The following is a 22,729-nucleotide window of genomic DNA, read 5'->3' on the forward strand; positions in this document are numbered from 1 at the left end:
GGTGGGGGGCTCACCTCCATCCTCTTCCACGTCGGTGTCCGACTCCTCGCTGTCCACCAGCTTGCTCTCCTGGGTCCCCACAAACTCCCTGGTCCAGATCATCAGGGCTGTGTCGGCGCCGCCCACCGTGAGCAGCACAGAGTCATTGTGCAGCCACCTCACGTTAGTGACATGTGCACTGTGCCCCACGTACTTCTTGAATCTTGCATGCTGTCCCTGTAAAGCCCGAAATTGGTTATTACCCCAGCCACTGTTATTCCTTTCTCTGGGCTCGTTTATCCATATTAGTTTCTACTGGTTTCTACTGGATACAAAGGAAACAGTTCAACAGCAATTTCCTACATTTCAACTAGAATGTAAGCTCCATGTGGGCAGGCACTACGTCTCTTTTTTCTTCAAACAGTACCCAGTTCACAATAGGTCCTCAATACATTTTTGAGGGAATGAATGAAATGTTAGACTACAGAACCTATTTTCTGGGAATCTATGGACATATAAAAAGCTTGTTCTGGTTCTCACAAATGTCAAATGTGCTGCCTCCACAGGTCTCTAGTGTAAACTCCTGACTGTGAGTCTGGCTGACATCTGAGATCAAAAGTGTCTTCACAGCCATCTCCTACAGTGACTTCTGTACCATAGTCCAGGCAGTGGCAGAAGAGCAAAGGATATCTTATAAACCTGGGACCTCAACTAAGATGTAAAATGAACACAACAGTTTCTGCCACAGACGCTAGAAAGAATTTTTAATACAAACACGCAAACATTGATTTAAAGCAAAGCTCCTTTTCAACAAACATAGCCAAATACATACAACCCAATTTATCAGTAACGACTAAAAGCTTTTTGGAGTGGTGTGCCCAGGCCACCCCACCTTTATCCCCGGGTGGAGGGCAGAGGGTGGAGGGTGGAATGTGAGTCAGCTGCTCATGCCAGGGCAGTCCTGACAAGTGGTGCAAAATCAAAGCTGGCACCAGAAAGAGCTTCCATATTCAGCTCATGAGCCACAGCCTGGCAAAAACAGCTGCAGCGGGAGCCATTTAAAGACATGGAGTTTTTCCATCCTCTCAGCGACTCCGAGGGAATACCTTACAGAATATGGAAGGCCACATGCACTGTCTGAGGTTGTGAGAGAGTCACCAGTATCCTAGATGAAAATTTTATTAAGTAATTTACAAGTGGCTCCCAGAGGGTTTTGGACTGGCATGCTACAGAATCTGAAAACAGCACAGACATACAGCAGGAAACAGGTGCAGGAGCGTTCGTGACTTTGTAATACTCCTAGTCAAGATCGCCCTGTATTTGGCCAACTACTAGCTGATGGCAGAGCGGAACTGCCCACTCCTCAGCAGAGTACTGAGCCTAGAAAGATTCCTGAAGCAAACAGGCAGGTAGGATTTCCAGGAGGCCCTCCAGAGTCATTAGTTTGCTAGCAAATAGGCAGAACAAAAGAATTTCCAAGAAAAACCCATTTAGACATGTGAGATCCAGAAGGCATGGAAACAGAGGAGAGTCACAGCAGCTGCAGCCATGTGCCCTGCTGGTCTTCTAGCTGGAAGCAGGAGCACATCCAGTTTATATACTACAAATGCAAGCTGTTTCTTTACAGAAGTAAAAGAGCATGAGAAATGCCTCTCTACACCCTCAACTTATAAGAGGGACACAGGGTTTCTAGATGGGAAGAAAAAATGCAAAAAGAAAGGTTCAAGGAAAAACAGACTCTAAGGGATGAGATTCAGGTTGCAGAGGGGAAAAAAGGGACATAGAGGAAGAGAGAGAGAGGAAACAATTCAGGGCCACTGAAGAGATTTAACAAGGCAGAGATTCCTGCAGCAGTGGGTGATTCAAGATTCTCAGAATGGGAAACAAGATCACTGCTCCATGCAACAATAAAGGGAATTGACAGTTGCCAGAAGGTTCTGCGAAACCAGCTGCTGTCTCAAGAGGAAGACACTGGCAGGGATGTTTAGTGGTTCCCGGCAGGGCCTACGGAGGAAACGTCCTCAAGACCTGGCACAGCCATTGGGATGAATGACCTTTCTGGGTCTTCAAGCCAAACTGCACTTGTTACACCCATCAGAACTTGCTGCTTCACCACAACTCTATCCATCAAGTGATGAAATAATGGATGATAGCACCAGAAAAACCTGGAATATGGCCAGGTGCAGTGGTTCATGCCTGTAATCCCAGCACTTTGGGAGGCCAAGGCGGGCAGATCACTTGAGGTCAGGAGTACAAGACCAGCCTGGCCAACATGGTGAAACCCCGACTCTACTAAAAATACAAAAATTAGCTGGGCATGGTGGTGGATGCCTGTAATCCAAGCTACTTGGGAGGCTGAGGCAGGAGAATTGCTTGAACCTGGGAGGCAGAGGTTGCTGTCAGCCAAGATCACACCACTGCACTACAGCCTGGGCAACAGTGAGACTCCATCTTGCAACAAAAAAAATCTGGAATATGTCTCCAGAGTAGTGGTTGTCAATCCCTTGTAGGGAAGAAATTCCTGAGAATCTCGTGAAAGCTGTGCACTCTCCCCTACATTCACATTTCAGTTTCCCTGTCTATAAAATTTTCCATGCAAAGTTTCTCTCTGAAGAATCATCCTCCAGAGCTTTTCACATTCTGAGGAGGAAACTTAAGGACTTGAGGGCATGGAGGGTTTTAAAAATGCAAATGACACAGTGGTATTTTAGCCTCTCCATTTAGCAAAAGGGTCTAGGTTCGGAAGGGAAGGGAGGCTACGGGAAGCAATCAGCAGGCCATACAGACGGTGTCAAAAAACAATTTGGTTTTCTGGTCCATGGTTTAAGGTACTACAAAAATGGGTTGTGCTCCTGTTAAGTCTCTGATAAAGGATAGGGTCTGTCTCATGGAGGTTGGGACAAGGTGGCTGTCAGGGCACTAATGATCTAATCGGGAAGGCTTTAACCTATAAAACTGAATATTAATAAAGATACTTGTCTGGCATGGAAAGAAAAATGCCTGGAAGAGATGCCCACTCATGGGAAAGTAGAATGAGAAAAAGAGCCAAGATAGTGACGTGATTTTAGCAGCCAACAAATGGAACTTGAATTTTGGACACAGAGCTCTGTGGTGGTAATAAGATCTCACAGGTATCACCAAGACTGATGACATAGAACTCAATGCGAGAATATAGCAATGGCATGGGACATTAGTCTGCTTGGGTTGCCATAACAAAATGCCCTAGGCCAGGTAGCTAAACAGCAGAAATTTATTTCTCACAGTTTGAGGCTGGGCAAGATGAAGGTGCTGGCCAATTTGGTTCCTGGTGCGGGCTCTCTTTCTGGCTTGTAGATAGCTGCCTTCTCACTGTGTGCTCACAGGAAGAGCGGGCGGTGTGTGTGTGGAGAGTGAAAGCTAGCTCTCTGGCATCTCTTCTATAAGGACACTGATTCTATCAGATTAGGGCCCCTCCCTTATAAACTCATTTAATCTTAGTTACTTCCCTAAATGACCTATCTCCAAATACAGTCCCATTGGGAGTTAGGGCTTTAACACAGATTTGGGAAGACACAACCATTCAAGTTCATAACAGATAATGAACTTTGTTCAACAGAGTGATAGCAGTTGGACAAGTGTGACTATACAGCTGGAAATATTCATTGGCAAGAGATTCATGTATTTGGGAAGGAAAGTGTGCCAGAAAAATCAGGTTGAAAAAAAAAAGAAGAGGCTGGGTGCAGTGGCTCACGCCTGTAATCCCAGCACTTTGGGAGGCCAAGGCAGGTGGATCACCTGAGGTCAGGAGTTCCAGACCAGTCTGGCCAACATGGCGAAACCCCATCTCTACTAAAAATACAAAAAATTAGCCAGGTATGGTGGCAGGCACCTGTGATCCCAGCTATTCAGGAGGCTGAAGCAGGAGAATCACTTGAACCCAGGAGGCGGAGGTTGCAGTGAGCCGAGATCACGCCACTGCACTGCAGCCTGGGCAACAAGAGCAAAAACTCCATCTTGAAAAATAATAAATAATTTTTTTTAAAAAAGAAGTGATTTTATCAAAATAATTCATATTTGGCTAGTAGTTTAAGCTATGAATCTATTTCTTCAATCTGATTGAAGAAATAGAGAACTCAAGAAATACACAGAACTCAAGAATGAAAAGATAATTTAAAACAATGGACAAAAGATTTGTACAGATACTTCCCAAATAGTAAATAGATGACAAAGTGCTCAGCATCCTTAGTCATCAGAGAAATGTAAACTGAAAACACAACTGGATGGCACTATCTACTCCCCTGGACAGCTGAATTTTATGCATCTGACAAGACCGAATATCAGCAACTGGAACTCTTACATTTTTGGTGGGAATATAAAATGATACAACTTTGGAAAAAGGTCTGGCAGTTTCTTAAAATGTTATATATATTTTTCCCCATGATTCAGAAATTCCACTCCTATATATTTACCTAAGAGAAAGAAAGCATATGTCTCCAAAGACTTGTCTAAAAATGTTCATAGCAGCTTTACTATAACCAAAAACTGGAAAAATATGTTCATCATAGGAATATGGATGAACAAACTGTTATATCCACACAATGGAATTCTACTCAGCTATGAAAATGAATGAACTATTATTATGCAACAACATGGATAAATCTCAGAAACATCTCTGAGTGAAAGAAGCTGGATAAAAAGCAGTACCTATTTCATTTATATGAAATTCTTAAACAGGTAAAATTTATGGTGAAAAACATTGGAACAGTTGTTTCAGCTGAGGGAGGGAGGGGGCATGGGGACTGGCCCAGAAGGAGTATGAGGAAGCAGCCTGGGGTGGCAATGGCGTATGTATCTTCATAAGAGCTGTTTATATAGGTATATGAGCTTTTTGTCAAAGCTTATCAAATGGAACACTGAACATTTATGTATTTCAACTGTATATAAATTTTACTTAAAAAATACCATAAGCAAATCTTGAACTCTAGGTAGTAATATGCATGATGAAACATTTAGGGGTAAGTATCTTGATGTCTAAAATTTACTTTTTCCTTCCAGCTTTACTGAGGTATAATTAACAAAAATTTTATATATTCAAGGTGTACAACAGAATCTGATATATGCATACATTGTGAAATAATTACTACAATCAAGGTAATTAATGCATTAATCATGACATAGTTACCATTGTGTGTGTGTGTGTGTGTGTGTGTGTGTGTGTGTGTGTGTTTGGTGAGGACACTTAGTATCTACTCTGTTAGCAAATTTAAAGTAATACAGTATAATTAAATACAGTCACCATGCTCTACATCAGATCCCCAGAACTTATTTATCTTAAAAGTTTATACTCTTTGGCCAGGCGTGGTGGCTCACACCTGTAATCCCAGCACTTTGGGAGGCTGAGGTGGATGGATCACCTGAGGTTGGGAGTTCGAGACCAGCCTGATCAACATGGAGAAACCCCATCTCTACCAAAATTACAAAATTAGCCAGGCATAGTGCCACATGCCTGTAATCTCAGCTACTCAGGGGGCTGAGGCAGGAAAATCGGTTGAACCCGGGAGGCAGAGGTTGCGGTGAGCCCAGATTGTGCCACTGCACTCCAGCCTGGGCAACAAGAACAAAACTCCCTCTCAAAAAAAAAAAAAAAAAAAAAAAAGTTTATACCCTTTGACCAACATCTCCCCATTTCCACCCACTCTCCAGTCCTTGGCCACCACCCTTCTACTCTTTACTTCTGTGAGTTCAACTTTTTTAGCTTCCACGTATATGTGAGATCACAAAGTATTTGTCTTTCTGTGCCTGGCTCATCTCACTTACCATGTCCTTCCGGTTCATCCACATTATTGCAAATGACAGGATTTCCTTCTTTTTTATGGGTGAATAATACACCACCATGTATATGTAGATATACACAATAATTTCCTTATCCATTCATTTGTTGATAGATACTTCAGTTGTTTCCATATCTTGGCTATTATAAATAATGCTGTAATGAACATTGTGGTGTAGATATCTCTTCAAGATACTGATTTCATTTCCTTTGGATATATACCCAGAAGTGGGATTACTGAATCATATATTAGTTTTTAATTTTTTGAGGAACCTCCATATCGTTTTCCATAATGACTGCACCAATTTGTACACTGTTGGCGGGCCTAACAGTGTACAAGGGTTCCCTTTCTTTACACCCTCACCAACACTTGTTCTTTTTTTAATAGACATCCTAACAGGTGTGAGGTGGTATCTGTGATTTTGATTTACATTTCCCTAAAAAGTGACGTTGAACATCTTTTCACATACCTGTTGGCCATTTCTATGTCTTCTTTGGAGAAATGTCTATTCAAGTCATTTGCCTGTTTTAAAATCATAGTTATTGCTATTGAGTTGTAAAATTCATTATATATTTTGTATATTAACCCTTTATCAGAAACATGGTTTGCAATTATTTTTCCCATTTGATAGGCCGCCTTTTCATTTTGTTGATTGTTTCATTTGCCGTGCAAAGCTTTTTAGTTTGATGTTGTCTCACTTGCTTTTGTTTTTGCTTGTGCTTTGGCTATTACATCCAAGAAATCACTGCCAAGACCAATGTCAAGGAGCTCTTTATATTTTCTTCTAGGAGTTGTATGATTTCAGGTCTTACATTTAAATCTTTAATCCATTTTGAGTTAATTTTTTTTAATGGTGTGAGATAAAGTCCAATTTCATTCTTTTGAATGTAGATATCCAGTTTCCCTGACACCACTCATTGAAGAGACTGTCTTCTCCTTACCGTATATTTTTGGTATCCTCGTCAAAGATTGACTATATAATATATATGGATATATTTCTGGCATCTTTATTCTGTTTCATTGGTCTATGTGTCTGTTTTTATGTCATTACCATACGTTTTGATTACTATAGCTTTGTAATATAGTTTGAAATGTATATTTCAAAGTGTGACACTTCCAGTTTTATTCTTTCTTGGGATTGCTTTGGCTATTCAGGTTTTTTGTGGTTACATACAAATTTTAAGGTTGTTTTTCCAATTTTTGTGAAAAAAATGCCTTTGGAATTTTGATAAGGATTACATTGAATCTGTAGATTATTTTTTGGGTAGTGTGAACATTTTAACAATATTAGTTCTTCCACTCCATGAACACAGGATCTCTTTCCATTTATTTGTGTCTTCTTCGATTTATTTCATGAGTGTCTTACAGATTTCAGTATACAGTTCTTTCGCCTCCTTGGCTAAACTTATTCCTAAACATTTTATTTGTCTTGATGATACAGTTTTTGTAGATAGTCTAAGTATATAAAAAAGTAATTGAATTGTATATGTTAGCTTTGTATCCTACAACTTTACGGACTTTATTAATTCTAATAGCTTTTGGGGGGGTCTTTAGGGTTTTCTATATATAAGATCATGTTGTACATAAATAGAGATAATTTTACGTCTTTCTTTCTGATCTGGATGCCTTTTCTCTCTTTTGCTTGCTTAATTGCTCTGGCTAGCACTTCCTTGTCTTGTTCCTTATCTTAAAGGAAAAGCTTTCGGCTTTTCATCATTGAGTATGTTAGCTGTGGGTTTTTCATTTATGGCCTTTATTGAAGTTCCTTCCTTCTATATCTAATTGAAGTGTTTTTAATCATGAGAGGATGTTGAATTTTGTCCATCCTTTTCTCACATCCACTGAGATAATCAAATGATTTTTATCCTTTATTCTGTTTATGTGGTACATCACATTTACTGACTTGCATATGTTGAACCATCCTTGCATCCCAGGAACACATTCCACTTGATCATGGTGTATGATCTTTTTAATGTGCTGTTGAATTTGGTTTGTAGTATTTTGTTTCAGATTTTTGCACCTATATTCATCAGGCATATTGGCCTGTAGTTTTCTTGTAATGTCCTTATCTGGTTTTGGTATCAAGGTTCTGCTGGCTTTCTAAGATGAGTTTAGAAGTGTTCCCTCCCCTTCAGTTTTTTTTTTTTTTTTTTTTTTTGAAAGAGTTTAAAAAGGATTGGCAATATTTTTTTCTTTAAATACTTGGGAGAAATCACACATGAAGCCACATGGTCTTGGGCTTTTCTGGGAGGTTCTTGATTACAGATTCAATCTCTTGTGCATTATTGATCTGTTCAGATTTTCTATTTCTTTGCAATTCAGTTTTGGTAGGCTGTATATTTCCAGATATGTTTCATTTCTTCCAGGTTATCCAATTTGTTGGCATGTAATTGCCCAAAGTAGTCTCTTATGATCCTTTGTATTTCTATAGTATCAGTTATAATGTCTCATCTTTCATTTATAATTTTATTTGAGTCCTTTTTTTGGCTAGTCTAGCTAAAGGTTGGTCAATTTTACCTTTTCAAAAACACCAACTCTTAGTTTCATTGGTCTTTTCTCTTTATAGTCTCTATTTTATTTATTTCTGTTCTAATCTTTATTATTTCCTTCCTTCTGCTAACAGGAAGCTTAGTTTGGTCTTCTTTTCCTAGTTTTCTGAAGTGTAAAGTTAGGTTATTTGAGATCTTTATTTTTCTTTCTTAATTCTACAGTTTACTTTAAATTACAGAATTTAGGTTGTGGGTTTCTATTAGTTCACTATATTATTCTCTCATCTTATGTGTATGCTTCAAAATCTTCACAATAAAATCTTAGAAAAAAAGCGTACACAGAAGATGAATGTGCAAAATACAAAACATAGTGTAACTTTGTTGAAACAGGAATGGGATTCCAGAGCTTTTGCACTGGTTCCTTCCTTCCCACCTGAGATATACCTCCCTGGAACTCTGGTCTGAGGAACACAACTTGAAATGACTGTAATATATAGATAAGCCACCGTGTCAGGTAGGGGAAGTACTAGCAAGATGCAATAGTACTGTGGGGGTTTTAGTTATCTAAATAGCTGCTCCAAAACCTTGGTCTACTAAAACCAGGGTATCACTAACTTTTTGCCTTGTACTGCTAGCAATTTCATTTACACATAGAAATAGCAAGGAAAATGGCTACTTAGAACTAAATTCTGATCAAATAGGAAGGGCTGGTAAGTGACAGATCATTGGCAGAAGGTTGCCAGGTGGCTTTGGGATGGGCAATGAAGGTAACACTGGACAGAATCAGATGTGTATCTCAGGGCTACTCACCATGATAACCTAATCAGTTATTAACAAAGGAAGGAGAAGAAAGGAAAAGCGTCCAAAGTAACCAAAGTGGCCATAGAGGTAACTGGTATGTTCAGGTTAAAATGTACAAATGACAGGAGTAGCAAATAATTGAGGATGAATACAGAAGCCTTGCACCGACTTTTAAGTGTAGTTTCTGGAATGCTAAAGACAAAAAATAAGACTTTTGAAAAGGATTGGAAAGATATATTTAGGGATAGAAGCAAAATAGAGGAAAGTTAGGAACACTTCTCAATCAGGTGGCTTCACATGAACTGAAAGTCAATTTCTCATTTCCTCTGTCAAAGAGAATGTTCTTCAAACCGCAAAGGAGAAAACAGAACTCATTTACGTGAGTATAGGTGCCTTCAAACGTGACCACAGAAATAATACAGTAATAGCTGAAAAGTTTAGGAATCAGGAGAGGTGGCATCAAACACAAAGTGGTTCTTGTATCCCAGTGGGAAAACAAATAGGCTCCGGAAAATATTGATTCATGAGGTAATGTAATCCCTGGAAAATTCTAGGATGAAATATTACACAGGAGTTCGATAAGCATTTGGAAAAAGAAGTAGTGATAACCAGACAGTAATGGGTACACTGTGAACTAACCTCACATATTTTATTGGTTGGTTTATTAGAAGGAGAGATTAAGGATGACAGAGACCACTATCCACTTGTCTTTAGGCAAGACATTTGCCAAGAATTTAATGATGTCTTCTTGGACCAGGATAAATGACTGTACAGGGGGGTAAATTTAAATGTCTGTTACTGATTAAAGAATTGTTACAACGTGTAGATTAATAAACAGAATGTCAGCTGGGTATGGTGGCTCATGATTATAATTCCAATACTTTGGGAGGCCCAGGTGGGAGGATTGTTTGAGTCCAGGAGTTTGGGACCAGCCTGGGTAATATAGTGAGACCCCATCTCTACAAAAAGTAAAAAAATTAGCTGGGCATGGTGGTATGCACATAATCCCAGCTACTGGGGAGGCTGAGGTGGATTGATTGCTTGAGTCTAGAAGGTAGAGGCTGCAGTGAGCGGTGATCGTGCCACTGCACTCCAGCCTGGGAAACACAGCAAAACCCTGTCATTCATTCATTCATTAGTTAAAATAAATAAATAAATGGAATGTAAAACTGAATTGAGGGGGAGGTTCCTGGAGTTGACGTGTGATTGTTCCAGTCTGTCTTTTTTTCTATGATTTAGAACTCGGGATTGTGAAAGCAGAGGATGACATGATGCTGCAAGGGAGAGAAAATGCTCTGACAAGGTATTCAAAGATAGAGATAGGATGGAACACTGAGAAGAAATAAATAAAACTCTTTGGGTACAAATGTAAAGTTCTGTACTCAGATCTTAGAAAATCAAATGTGTAAGTACAGGCTTGGGGATAATCTGAACATTTTTGAGACTGACGTCTATTATTCAGTTTTGTAGTGTGGCAGCCAAAAGGGCCAATGCCATTTTAGTTTGATTTAACACAAGTGTAAAACTCAAAACCAAGAAGGTAGCAGTCCCACTGTGCTCTGACCTGATCAGATTACAACTGGAACACTGAATACAGTTCTAGACTAGACAGTTGAAGGAAGAATTGATAAACTGGACTGTGCTTAAAGGGAGTGGACAGCTGTAAGCCATCGAATATGGGAAATGGCTGAAGGAACTAGAAAGGTTAGGCTGGAAAAAAAATGAGACTTCGGGGAGTCAAATGTGATCTTACTACAGATGACGGCTGTTAGAGGAATGGAATTGTTTAATGATGGTTCAGAAGGTAGAACTTTATTTAAAAAGAAAAGAGGCCAGGTGCAGTGGCTCACGCCCATAATCCCAGCACTTTGGGAGGCCAAGGCAGGTGGATCACAAAGTCAGGAGTTCAAGACCAGCCTGGTCAAGATGGTGAAACCCTGTCTCTACTAAAAATACAAAAATTAGTCTGGCGTGGTGGCAGGTGTCTGTAATCCAGCTACTCGGGAGGCTGAGGCAGGGAATTGCCTGAACCTGGGAGGCAGAAGTTGCAATCAGCCGAGATGGCGCCACTGCACTCCAGCCTGGGCAACAGAGTGAAACTCCGTCTCAAAAAAAAAAAAAAAAAAAAAAAAAAAAAAAAAAAAAAAAAGGAAAGAAAAGAATTCAGCTCAAGATAGAGAAAAACGTTTTAACAATTGGAGGTATTTAAAAATCAGTTGGGGTGCTGTGTGGTATTAAGTTCCTCATCTGTGGAAGTATCCTAATGAAAGTTAGAAAGGCACTGGTCTGTGAGGTTGTAAAGGTAACACTTACTTTGCAGTTTGTGAGATGTTGGATTTGGTGACCACTGAAGGCCTTTCAAGGTAGAATTCTATGCCATGAGAACTGCACTGAAATTAGTCACTCAAACACAATGTCAGGGAGGTTTTTATACAGCATAAATAATACTCCGATAATGTGAATTGCTTATGACTTCAAATTTTAAAAAATGCACTTAGATACAATATTTAAGGTTATTAAGGAGACTGAGCAAGTAAAGATAATAAACATGCAATATTACCTTGACAGGATATGAAAAAAGCTTAACGAAACCAAAATCATCTCCAGTGGCTAAAAGGGAACAGTCTTTGGTAAGACTGGCAGCATTTACGTCAGTTATATCGCTATGTGCTGGCCAGATTCCCTCACAGGTGGGCCCCAGGACACAGGTCCATGTGTCCCACTCTATCTTCTCGATCTGAAAAAGAACGAAAGAGAATGATATTTTTGCACAACCTAGTTTGTTTTATTTAAAAGAAACAGTTTGCACCTGAGTAATTCTAAATTACTTTGCCAACATTAGGCATTTGTGTTGAGTGCTGAGGTACACAAATTCTAAGTTGCATATTTAAAGTGGTTATTTGCATTGTCTTAAGAAACCAACACTGCAGTCAAATACCCAAATGTTTTTCTCTAGATAAAATGAACATTTTGAAATTGTGGAAATTTGATAATAATAAGGTATTTTAGTTCTTAACTAGACATTTATCATTGTATAAGCCATAAGCTGGATCCAGATTCCCCAACGCCAGCACTGATGTCTTAGGCTGGAAAATTCTTTGTTGTTGGGACTGTCCTGTGCGTGTCAGGATGTTTAGAGCATCTCTGGTCTCCGCCCACTGGATGCCAGTAGCATACCCTTGTCCCCAGGCATTGCCAAATGTTCCTGGGAAACAAAATTGCTCTCAGTTGAGAATCACTGACCTAGGCTGATCAATGGAGATGATCATTTAGCCAATTATTTTAAAAAGTTACAAGACACAACTTTAAAAAACATGACTGCTTCCTTGGAGGAAAAAGTAATAAGATTCTGCAGCAAGCTTAATATCCTGTATGCTCTAGAGAGACTACTTTAAAAATCTGAAGAGCTATTCATATTCTATTGCCATGAATCTTTTATCCTTTAAAACTGTTTCGTCTGAAATTCTTGGCTAGAATATTTGTAATTTGTATAGGTTAAATCCTGATAAGACTGAGGTTTTTCTTTCCATTTTCTTAAAACAATAATAGACAATAACAACAACATTATGGCTTTCCTGGGAGATTTTATCTCATTTACTTTCATTCAACATCTGCTATTATACCTTAATATTCCAGTTTCTTTAGAGAAAGCACTGGAGTAAAAGAAATTAGAGAACTGTAGCTAAAATTAAAGCCCAGATCTCTCTTTTTGAATTTGAAACTGTTTTGCACGTTGCTAATGTACCTTGCCTAATTTCTGCTTGTTGTTATTGCTTAGAAGAGAAATTACAAGATAAAGATGCAGCCAGGAGTTTTAGTCACAACGTGGTAAGGTGCTATACATTTGTTAGTCCCTCAAATTTCTCCTCATTTAATCTTGTGTGTTTCTTTTGGAGGCACACAGAGGTGGAAACAAAAATCTGAATCTGGTCCTGTGACTTGGGGGCCTCGGGTAGGAACACAGACCAAGGTGACTCAAGGTGGTTCCCCCAGAAATCACCTCAGTTTTAGAATTGGAGTCCCTCAACCCCTTATGATGTCCTAACCTAATCTTCACAGGAAGAGAAGCAGGGAACCATCCCTTGCTGGTTCTGGAAGCATGCTTTTGGCCATTGACTCCCTTCCAAATTCTAGATTCCATCTCTAAGACTCTCCTAGTCCACTCGCAATCCCTACAGTGATGCTGGCCTCATCCCAGCAGGAAAGGAAAGGGAGCTGGTATTGCTCCCCTGGCAGACACCCCAACACAACACTGTTGGCCAGATCAGGGCACCGTGTTCTCCAGGGGAAGCAAATGTCGAACTTGCTGGAACCTACAGAAATTGCACTTAAAATGGAGCATTAAAAATGATACCTATAATCCGTCAATGCCAAAGGGTTAAATAAACTTGTTGAAAATGCTGGAACTAAGATGGAAGGAGAGTCCTCAAGGGATCCCTTCCTTAGCACCTTGCCTCAGGTAGACATGTTATCATTTTGCAAAGGAAGCAACTGAGGCCCACAGACAGGTTACATCACTGCAGTCACAGCACGCTTAGGAAGCCGAAGGGGGAGGTTTGCTCCAGAGAGTTTGCCTCCCAATATGGTGCTGCTTTAACTGTACCATTTGTATCAGAGGGATTTGAAATGGGCATTTTAACATTTGTCATATTTTAACAATTTGCTGGGTAAGCTTTTTATTAGTTTACCATGATTGTTTCTTAAAAAAAAAATTGCTTCTTTGAAAAAGATTTTCCAAAATCCCTCATGCTCAGTCAAAGGGCCTTATAATATTGGGACTAACACGATGAGCTACCTCTTCAATGCTCTCAGTAGCGGCACTACTAGGGAAGTTGGCCAAGAAAGCATCACTTGGAAGGACTCTGCGACCAACATCATCAGGAATCAGCCTCTGGAGTAACAAATGTGCACCACAGGGTAACAAATTAACTCTTCAGAGCAAGAGCCTGTCACTTTGGGAAGCATTATAACATGAATTTTCCTTTTGTGCATTATCTTTTATATAATAATTGCTCATCTGTTCCAAGCCAGCCTCATCCTCCTCTACCATTTGGTTAAATTACATTTCATTTTAGTATACTTATTTGGGGGCACTAAAACAGGAAGGGAAAGTACAGCTGAAGTGATGTGAAATGACACTTAAATCCACAGGAGAAATTGAGAGGCTTCATGGTGTAGGCCATGGAGTCACACATAGATGCCTTTGGGTTAAGATCACAGTGCTGTAGGTCTTTTGCCCTTACAGAGCCTTAGTTTTCTTATCTGTAAAACCAGATTGACAACTATCATGTAAAGCTGTTATGAGGATTAAAATATAGGTGTATATATTCTGAAATTCATATGGAGCCAAAAAAGAGGCTGAATAGTCAAAGCATTTCTAGGCAAAAAGAACAAAGCCAGAGGTATCGTATTACTGGACTTCAAAGTATACTACAAGGCTACAGTAACCAAAACAGACTGGTACTGGTATAAAAAGACATATAGGCCAATGGAATAGAGAACCCAGAAATAAAGCTGCACACCTATAGCCAGCTGATCTTCGACACAGTCAACAAAAATAAGCAATGGGGAAAGGACTCTCTGTTAAATAAATGGTGCTGGGATTACTGGCTAGCCATATGCAGAAGAACGAAACTGGACCCCTACATTTCACCATACACAAAAATTAACTCAAGATGTATTAGAGATTTAAATGTAAGACCTCAAACTATAAGAATCCTAGAAGAAAACCTAGGAAATACCATTCTGGACATCGGCCTTGGGAAAGAATTTATGACTAAGTCCTCAAAAGCAATTGTAACAAAAACAAAAATTGACAAATGAGACTTGATGAGTTTAATTAACTAAAGGGCTTCCACATAGCAAAAGAAAATATCCACAGAGAAAACAGACAACCTACAGAATGGGAGAAAGTATTTGCAAACTATGCATCTGAAAAGGGTCTAATATCCAGAATCTAAAAGGAACTTAAGTCAACAGGCAAAAAACAACCCCATTAAAAAGAGGGCAACAGGAGTTGGAGACCAGCCTGAGCAACATGGCAAAACCCTGGCTCTACTAAAACTATTATACAAGAATTAGCTGGGCATGGTGGTGTGCATCTACAGTCCCAGCTACTCGGGAGACTGAGGCAGGAAGATCACCTAAGCCCGGCAAGTCGAGGTTACAGTGAGCCGTGATGGTACCGCTACCCTCCAGCCTGGGTGATACAGCAAGACCCTTAGAAAAGGGTCTTAAAAAAAAACAGTGGGCAAAAGATATGAAAAGACACATCTCAAAAGAAGACATACAAGCAGCCAACAAACGTGAAAAAATGTTTATCACCAATCATTGGAGAAATGCTAATGAAAACCACAAGATGCTGTCTCACACCCTTCAGAATGGCTATTATTAAAAGTAAAAAAAAAACAAACAGAATCTGGCAAGGCTGAAGAGTAAAGGGAATGCTTATTCACTGTTGGTGGGAATGTAAATTAGTTTAGCCTCTGTGGAAAGCAGTTTGGAGATTTCTCAAAGAACTTAAAAAAGAATTACCATTCTACTCAGCAATACCATTACTGGGTACATACCCCAAAGAAAAGGAATTGTTCTACCAAAAAGACACATGTACTCATATATTCATTGCAGCACTATTCACAATAGCAAAGATATGGAATCAACCAAGATGCCCATCAGTGACCAACTGGATAAAGGAAATGTGGTACATATACACCATCGAATACTATGCAGCCATAAAAAATAATGAAATAATGTTCTTTGCAGCAACATGGATGTAGCTAGAAGCCATTATATTAAGGGAATTAACGCAGGAACAGAATACCAAATACCACATGTTCTCACGAGTGGGAATAAAGCATTGGGTACACACAGACAGGAAGGTGGCAACAACAGATACTGGGGATTACTGGGGGGCAGAGAGAGGAGGTGGCAAAGGCTAAAACACTATCTACTAGGTACTGTGCTCCCTACCTGGGTGATGCAATAATTTGTATGCCAGTCCTCAGTGTCATACAATAGACCCATGAAACAAACCTATGCATGTACCCCCGAATCTAAAATCAAAGCTGAAATTAAAATTAAAAATAAAGGTATATAAAGTATCTGGCAATCAACAAATTACCAGTGAATGAATGACGTAATTAAAAATACCTCTTACTCAAGGCCATAAGTTTCTCAATATAAAAAAGTTAAAAAGAGGACTGATCAGAGACAAATAAATTGGAATTGGGGAGGGGAGTGAGATCAAAATTTCTCAGTGAACAATTTCCATTAATACAATGCCATGATCTATAACGATGTATATTTTTTAAGTACTACACATATACTTCCTTTACAAACAATGAAAATGCAAATGTACACGTGTCCAAATGTCTTAGGGAGAACCTTACAATACCGGGACAGTTTAAGATACTGGCAAACTGAAGCGAGGGAGAGGCAGATGCCTGCCACTCAGTGGCATACCCTTACCTCCTTTTCCTCTAAGGAAGCAATATTTCCTCATCCTCATCAACAGTTAGACCAGGGCTCATTATGTGTACACCCTGAAAGAGGTACGCGTCTACAAAAGCCATCTAGCTTTCAAGAGGTGTTAGTTTAGGGATTCAAAAATTTTATCTAGGCTTTGATTTCAGCAACTAAAAAATCATGTATGTAGCTAAGGACATGAGGAAACATGGAAAAAAGAAAACAGTTTGATACAATACAATGGTCAGATTGCAGATTGTTTTTGTCTCAAAAAATAATTTCCAGGCTGGACACGGTGGCTCACGTCTGTAATCCCAGCACTTTGGGAGGCTGACGTGGGCGGATCACCTGAGGTTAGGAGTTCGAGACCAGCCTGGCCAACATGGGGAAACCCCATCTCTACTAAAAAAATAAAATAAAAAAATTAGCTGGGTGTGGTGGCAGATGCCTATGATCCCAGCTACTCGGGAGGCTGTGGTGGGAGAATCACATTAACCTGGGAGGGGGAGGTTGCAGTGAGCCAAGACGGTGCCCCTGCACTCCAGCCTGGGCAAAAGAGCAAGACTCTACCTCAAAAAAAAAAAAATTCTGTTGTTACAGATAATAATGTTCATAATTACAAATAACCATTGAGAAAACATGTTTCAAAACATATGTTCATAAAAAGCTTTGCACAAAATGACATGTCAAATGGAAAAAGGAATATATAACATCCAAATTGCTAGCTTATTCATTGTCTTCAGGCAGAGAAAAATTAAGCAGAGCACCAACTGTACATTGCTACACCAGTGGTGTGATAAATCCATATGTTCTGGGAACCTGGAAACCAGATTAGGCAATCAGATTCAAGACATGATCAAACTTAAAGGTATAGTAAATACAATCCATATTAGTAGTTAACGTGATAGGTTTTATTAAAATGCACGTATTAAATCTTCACAAAATATCTTTAAAAATCTTTGTGTATGATTATTACCTCTGAAGGTCTTATTATATGCCGTTTGCCTCTTGGAGCTTCAAAAAAAAGTTGTTCTTTGGCACCTGAATTAACTTGCAATAATTTTCCTGTTACGACAGAACGAAGTAGAGAGACAATTAAAATTTGACTTTATCTCTTTATTATAAAATGAGAAGCATGGGTGCTATTTTGATTCATTTTAATCAAAGTCTCATAAATTGAGTAAATACATTTTGAATTATTCAGAAGGGCATGTACAGCCAATTACATGATGTGGTACAAACCCCAAAGCTGTGATTTTTAGAATATGGGCTTCATAATATTTGACCTTGAACATCCTTCAAATAACAGAAGAATAAAGCTTGATATGTTTTACTCTGCTGCACTGAAAATATAGTTTTCCAAAGCCTGAGAAAAATCAGTTTTCCCCCTGTTTTTCCCAGTTGCCTCTCAGCAAACTGTGTTGGCAAGAATTATGTCATTGGAAGATTATGGCAATTAGAAATAAAACACTTACTGTGAGCATTCACATTTACTTAGGACTGAGTTCTAAATTTGCCTTTAAAGTTTAGAAACAGAACACACAAACTATAAATGCTCATTCCTTCCCCACCCTCTGGTCTTACTTGAACATTTGCAAAGAAATCCAGGACTTTCCCCAAGGAAAATGTTGGGCAAAAATAGTCTTTCAGTCTGATGTACAATTATAATCTTGGATTTGACGTTGAAAAAGGTTAGATTTCCTAATTCTCCTCCTACAATGGCAACAATCTTGTAAGGCTTAAAATGTAAATGACTCAAGGTATTTATGTTCCAGTATTTTTGCCATTTTTTAAATATTATGGAAAGTTTCAAACATGTATAGAAGAAGAGTATAAAGAACCCCTGTATGCCCACTGTCCAGCCTCAACAGCTATTAACACATGGCCAACCCTGTTTCATGAACCTCCACCCTAGATTATTTTGAAGCAAATTTCAGACATCATAATATTTCACCTATAAATAATTCAGTGTACATATACATTTCTCCTTTCGTTTTTTCCCATAACTATGTATATCTAGTAGTTTTGAAATATCTTTCTTAGAAAAATAATACCAAAATAAGAACTTTTTGGTTTAGATCGTGTTCTTTAGCATTTAAATAGGCACCGCCTTGATCTGAAATCTAGCTTGGCTAATCTTTTTTTTTTTTTTTTTTTTTGAGATGGAGTCTCACTCTGTCACCCATGCTGGAGTGCAGTGGGCAGTGGTGTAATCTTGGCTCACTGCAACCTCTGCCTCTCAAGTTCAAGCGATTCTCTTGCCTCAGCCTTCTGAGTAGCTGGGATTACAGGCACCCACCACCACGCTTGGCTAATTGTATTTTTTAGTAGAGACAGAGAGTCATCATGTTGGCCAGGGTGGTCTTGAACTCCTGACCTCAGGTGATCTGCCCACCTCGGCCTCCCAAAGTGCTGGGATTATATGGCATGAGCCACCATGCTCAGCCTAGCTTGGCTAATCTTAAGAAGTTGTAGATCTACTTCTACGTGACTAAAAATAAGGTTCTCTCGTTTCTAAACTGACAACTTTAATCATTTCTAATTTGGTGAATTATAACACAGTGATTAGGGGATTTTTCCTTGACTTGAGCAAATATATCTGAAAATGTGTACCCTGAAATGGGCACATCTTCTGACTTTATGGCTGAATATATGTAAGTGAGAAAAGAAAAAAGGGAGTTAGTTATCTTTGACTATTTAGAATTATAAGAAAATGAGTAACCAATACTTTTCCGATGAACTAAATACATCGGTAAAGTAATTCTATTTTTAGGACACTCAAGAGTGATTGCAAATGACAAAGCACGTGGACAGTTATTCAGTGAACACATTCTTTGAATATGGCTAATTTTAGATGATATTTGGCCATGAGATACTAAGATAATTCAGAGGACTGTAATTCTCAGATAAATCCCAACAACTCACTTTACACGATAGTTTCAAAGATCATACTTCACTTAAAACCAAAAACGAGAAAAATCTCTCAGTGAGGTAATTTATGATTGCAAAAATATTCGAGAATCTAAACACATAGACAAGTACCGTAAGTGCTGTGTAGCATTGTAGACAACTTGTAGGGTCCCTATCTAGCCCATGCCCCTTCCCTGAGAACTGCCCCCGCGGTCATGTTTATACTCTGGGGGCAGATGTTGATCCTGGAGGGGCCAGGCTCACACTGGGCTGGGTAATCAAAATTCTCTCTTGGGAAAATGGAATCTGAGAGGCTGAATCAGTTGGTGCCTACAGGGATGAGATGTGGACTTTGGGCCTGTGGGTGGCATTTTGGGGCAGCCGAGACTGGGCCATGTGCAGATGAAGTAGAGAAAGGCTGCTTGTGCAGAGAGAGGGGTCAAAGGCAGAGATAAGACCCAGAAGAGCAGTGGATGCTGAAACTAGCTGCCTAAGAGTGGGAGAGGAGGGGAGAGGAACTGCTTGCTTGGTTTCTGTGCGTTTTCTAGTTCATTGCTAAAGTCAGTTCCTTGGCAGGTGTTCTTTCCTGCTCTTGGATTCTATAAAATATCTCCGTATCTTTCCAATAAACTCATCTGTTATTATTATTTTAAAATTTAAGCTGGTTTCTAGCCTGGGCAACATGGTGAAACCCCATATCTACTAAAAATACAGAAAAAAATTAGCCGGGCATGGTGGCAGGCACCTGTGGTCTCGGCTGCTTGGGAGGCTGATGTGAGAGGATCTCTTGAGCACGGGAGGCACAGATTGCAGTGATCTGAGATTGCAACACAGCACTCCAACCTGGGTGACAGAGTGGGACCCTGTCTCAAAAAAAAAAAAAAGTTTAAGCTGGTTTGAGTGGGTTTCTGTCCTTTGCAATCAAGGATGTCAAGAAGAAAAAACCTAACCAAAAAGCTATTCTTCTATTAGGAAGGAATAATTAAGGGTATTTTTTTAAAACCAAAATTTTCTTTACTGCTGCTAATACACATTTCTTAAGCATGAGGAAATATTTAGGTCACCACTCCTTTTTCTCTCCGCCTGCTGTGATATCTATCTATCTATCTATCTATCTATCTATCTATCTATCTAATCTATCTATCTATCTATCTATCTATCTATCTATCTAATCTAATCTATCTAATCTATCTAATCTATCTATCTCACCACTGACATATTCTGAGGATGAGGAGCAGAAGCAAGAACAAAAACTCTGTTTGCATTTATAATTGCTCTTGAATAACAGTAATCCTTTCAGAATCACATTTTTATTCACTGGAAATATCTGCTCACACAGATTAAAAACTGAAAGACACCCATGTCCTTACATCACACATCTTGCGGGTACCATAGAGCTTTGCAACCCACAAAGTGATCCACATACATCATCCCAGCTGCTATATAATTTACAAGTTAGAATAATTCTAACAATTGGTACTAAATATACCAAGTATCAGGCCATCTGCAATAAAAATGGGAATGAAATGTCCTATTATGGCTCGAATTGTCATTTTTATTATTACTTTTTGAGACATAGTCTCGCTCTGTTACCCAGGCTGGAGTGCAGTGGTGCAATCTCAGCTCCCTGCAACCTCTGCCTCCCGGTTCAAGCGATTCTCCTGGCCTCAGCCTCCCAAGTAGCTGGGATTACAGGCGCCCGCCACCACACCTGGCTGATTTTTGTATTTTTAGTAGAGATGGGGTTTCACCATTTTGGCCAGGCTGGCCTCAAACTCCTCACCTCAGGTCACCCACCTCAGCCTCCCAAAGTGCTGAGAACACAGGTGTGAGCCACCGTGCCCAGCCTTCAAATTGTTAATTTGTAAAGGATGTTATAGCCTGATATTTCTAAAAATGAGCTTATAGCATTTAGAAAATATCCTTTCTATGTTTTCTCTCCCTCCATACATTTTTTCTTTCTCAAGCATTCCATGCTGGAGCTTTCATTCAGGGGTAGCTGATGTTCCTGCAAAAGCCCAGTGCACTTTTTGGTTTTCCAAGGACCTGTAGTTGCCATGGGCACAAGAGGCTGCTGAAGCTGGCGGCTGTGCCATCCCCCACCCTGAGAAGCCAGCTGGCTCTGGCAAATGCTTTCACTATTTTCGACAGGATCAAAGGCATGAAACAGATCCCTGCTTCTAAATTCTGCTCTCAACCTTGCCAGACTCTGGAGGCCCCTGCTGTGAAAGCTAGGCTGGTCTTGAGGCAGCATGGCACATTCTCGAGATCAGGCATTTTGGGGACTGGGCTGTTGGGAATGCAGGAATATCAGGATGACACATGTCTCATGGCTAGTGGAGTTAGATCAAGGAAGATTCACAGGTATTCTTGCTCTTATTCTCCAGATGGTGTAATTCCTCCCTAAAAATCAGAAGTGTCTCTACTACTCTCAATCCACAGAAAGCACTTGGTCTGACCCCCTCACCTGCCTGCAGGGACCCTTACAATGAGAGGCATGGTGGCTTTTCAAAGACCTTTGACTCCACTCCTCTCCTGCTCATTCCCAGGAGCCTCCCTCAGCATCCTGAGCTCTAGGAGGCTGGCCTCGGGCAAGATTATGGAAATAGGGAGGTTTGCTTCTCTTTCCACCAAGTGATGGCTCCATATTGAGGGACTTTACACAGACCTTCCCCCAGGCCCCTCCACAGCAGCATCCCCCTGATCCTGGCCGAGATCTTGTGCTTTCTATCTGGGACTTACTTCTCTTTATATCCCCAGCATCTGACACAGGGCCTATACATTTGCAGAATTAAGAACAAACAAACTCCCTAAACGCAAATGAAACCCAAAATGAGATACACTTCATATCCATTAGGAAAGCTATTATCAAAATAAACACATAAAATAAGCTTTGGCAAAGATGTGGAGAGATTTGAACCCTTGTGTACAACTGGTGGGAATATAAAATGGTAGAGCTGCTATGGAAAACAGTATAGTAATTCCTCAAAAAGTTAAAAATAGAACTACCATATGATTCAGCAATTACACCCTTGGGCATATACCTCAAATACTTGAAAGCAGGGTTTTGAAGATACATTTGTACATCCATGTTCATAGCAGCATCACTCACAGTGGCTGAAATGTGGCAGCCACACAGGTGCCCCTCAACAAATAGATAAGCAAAATACAGTCTATACATAAAATGAAACATTCAGTCTTTAAAGTAAGGAAATTCTGACACACGCTACAACATGGAGGAATCTTGAGGACATTATGCTAAGTGGAATAAGCCCA

General features: G+C 39.7%; 1 protein-coding gene across 15 annotated transcripts in view; it reads right to left on the reverse strand.

Moving 5' to 3' along the window:
* EML6 (EMAP like 6) overlaps positions 1-22,729 on the reverse strand; it is a 251,024-nt gene that overhangs the window by 47,294 nt on the left and 181,001 nt on the right. For all 15 annotated transcript variants that reach the window (XR_010149134.1, XR_010149136.1, XR_010149135.1 and 12 more), the window contains 3 exons: positions 17,520-17,608; positions 11,640-11,816; positions 15-216 (listed from right to left, as the gene is read on the reverse strand). Coding sequence is in view for 9 of the 15 variants with exons in the window: in XM_063789079.1 (XP_063645149.1) it covers positions 15-216; positions 11,640-11,816; positions 17,520-17,608 (468 nt within the window). In the remaining 6 variants the exon portion in view is untranslated. The remainder of the gene's footprint in view (positions 1-14; positions 217-11,639; positions 11,817-17,519; positions 17,609-22,729) is intronic.

This window comes from Pan troglodytes, chromosome 12 (assembly GCF_028858775.2).
Source record: "Pan troglodytes isolate AG18354 chromosome 12, NHGRI_mPanTro3-v2.0_pri, whole genome shotgun sequence".
Classification (NCBI taxonomy): Eukaryota; Metazoa; Chordata; class Mammalia; order Primates; family Hominidae; genus Pan; species Pan troglodytes.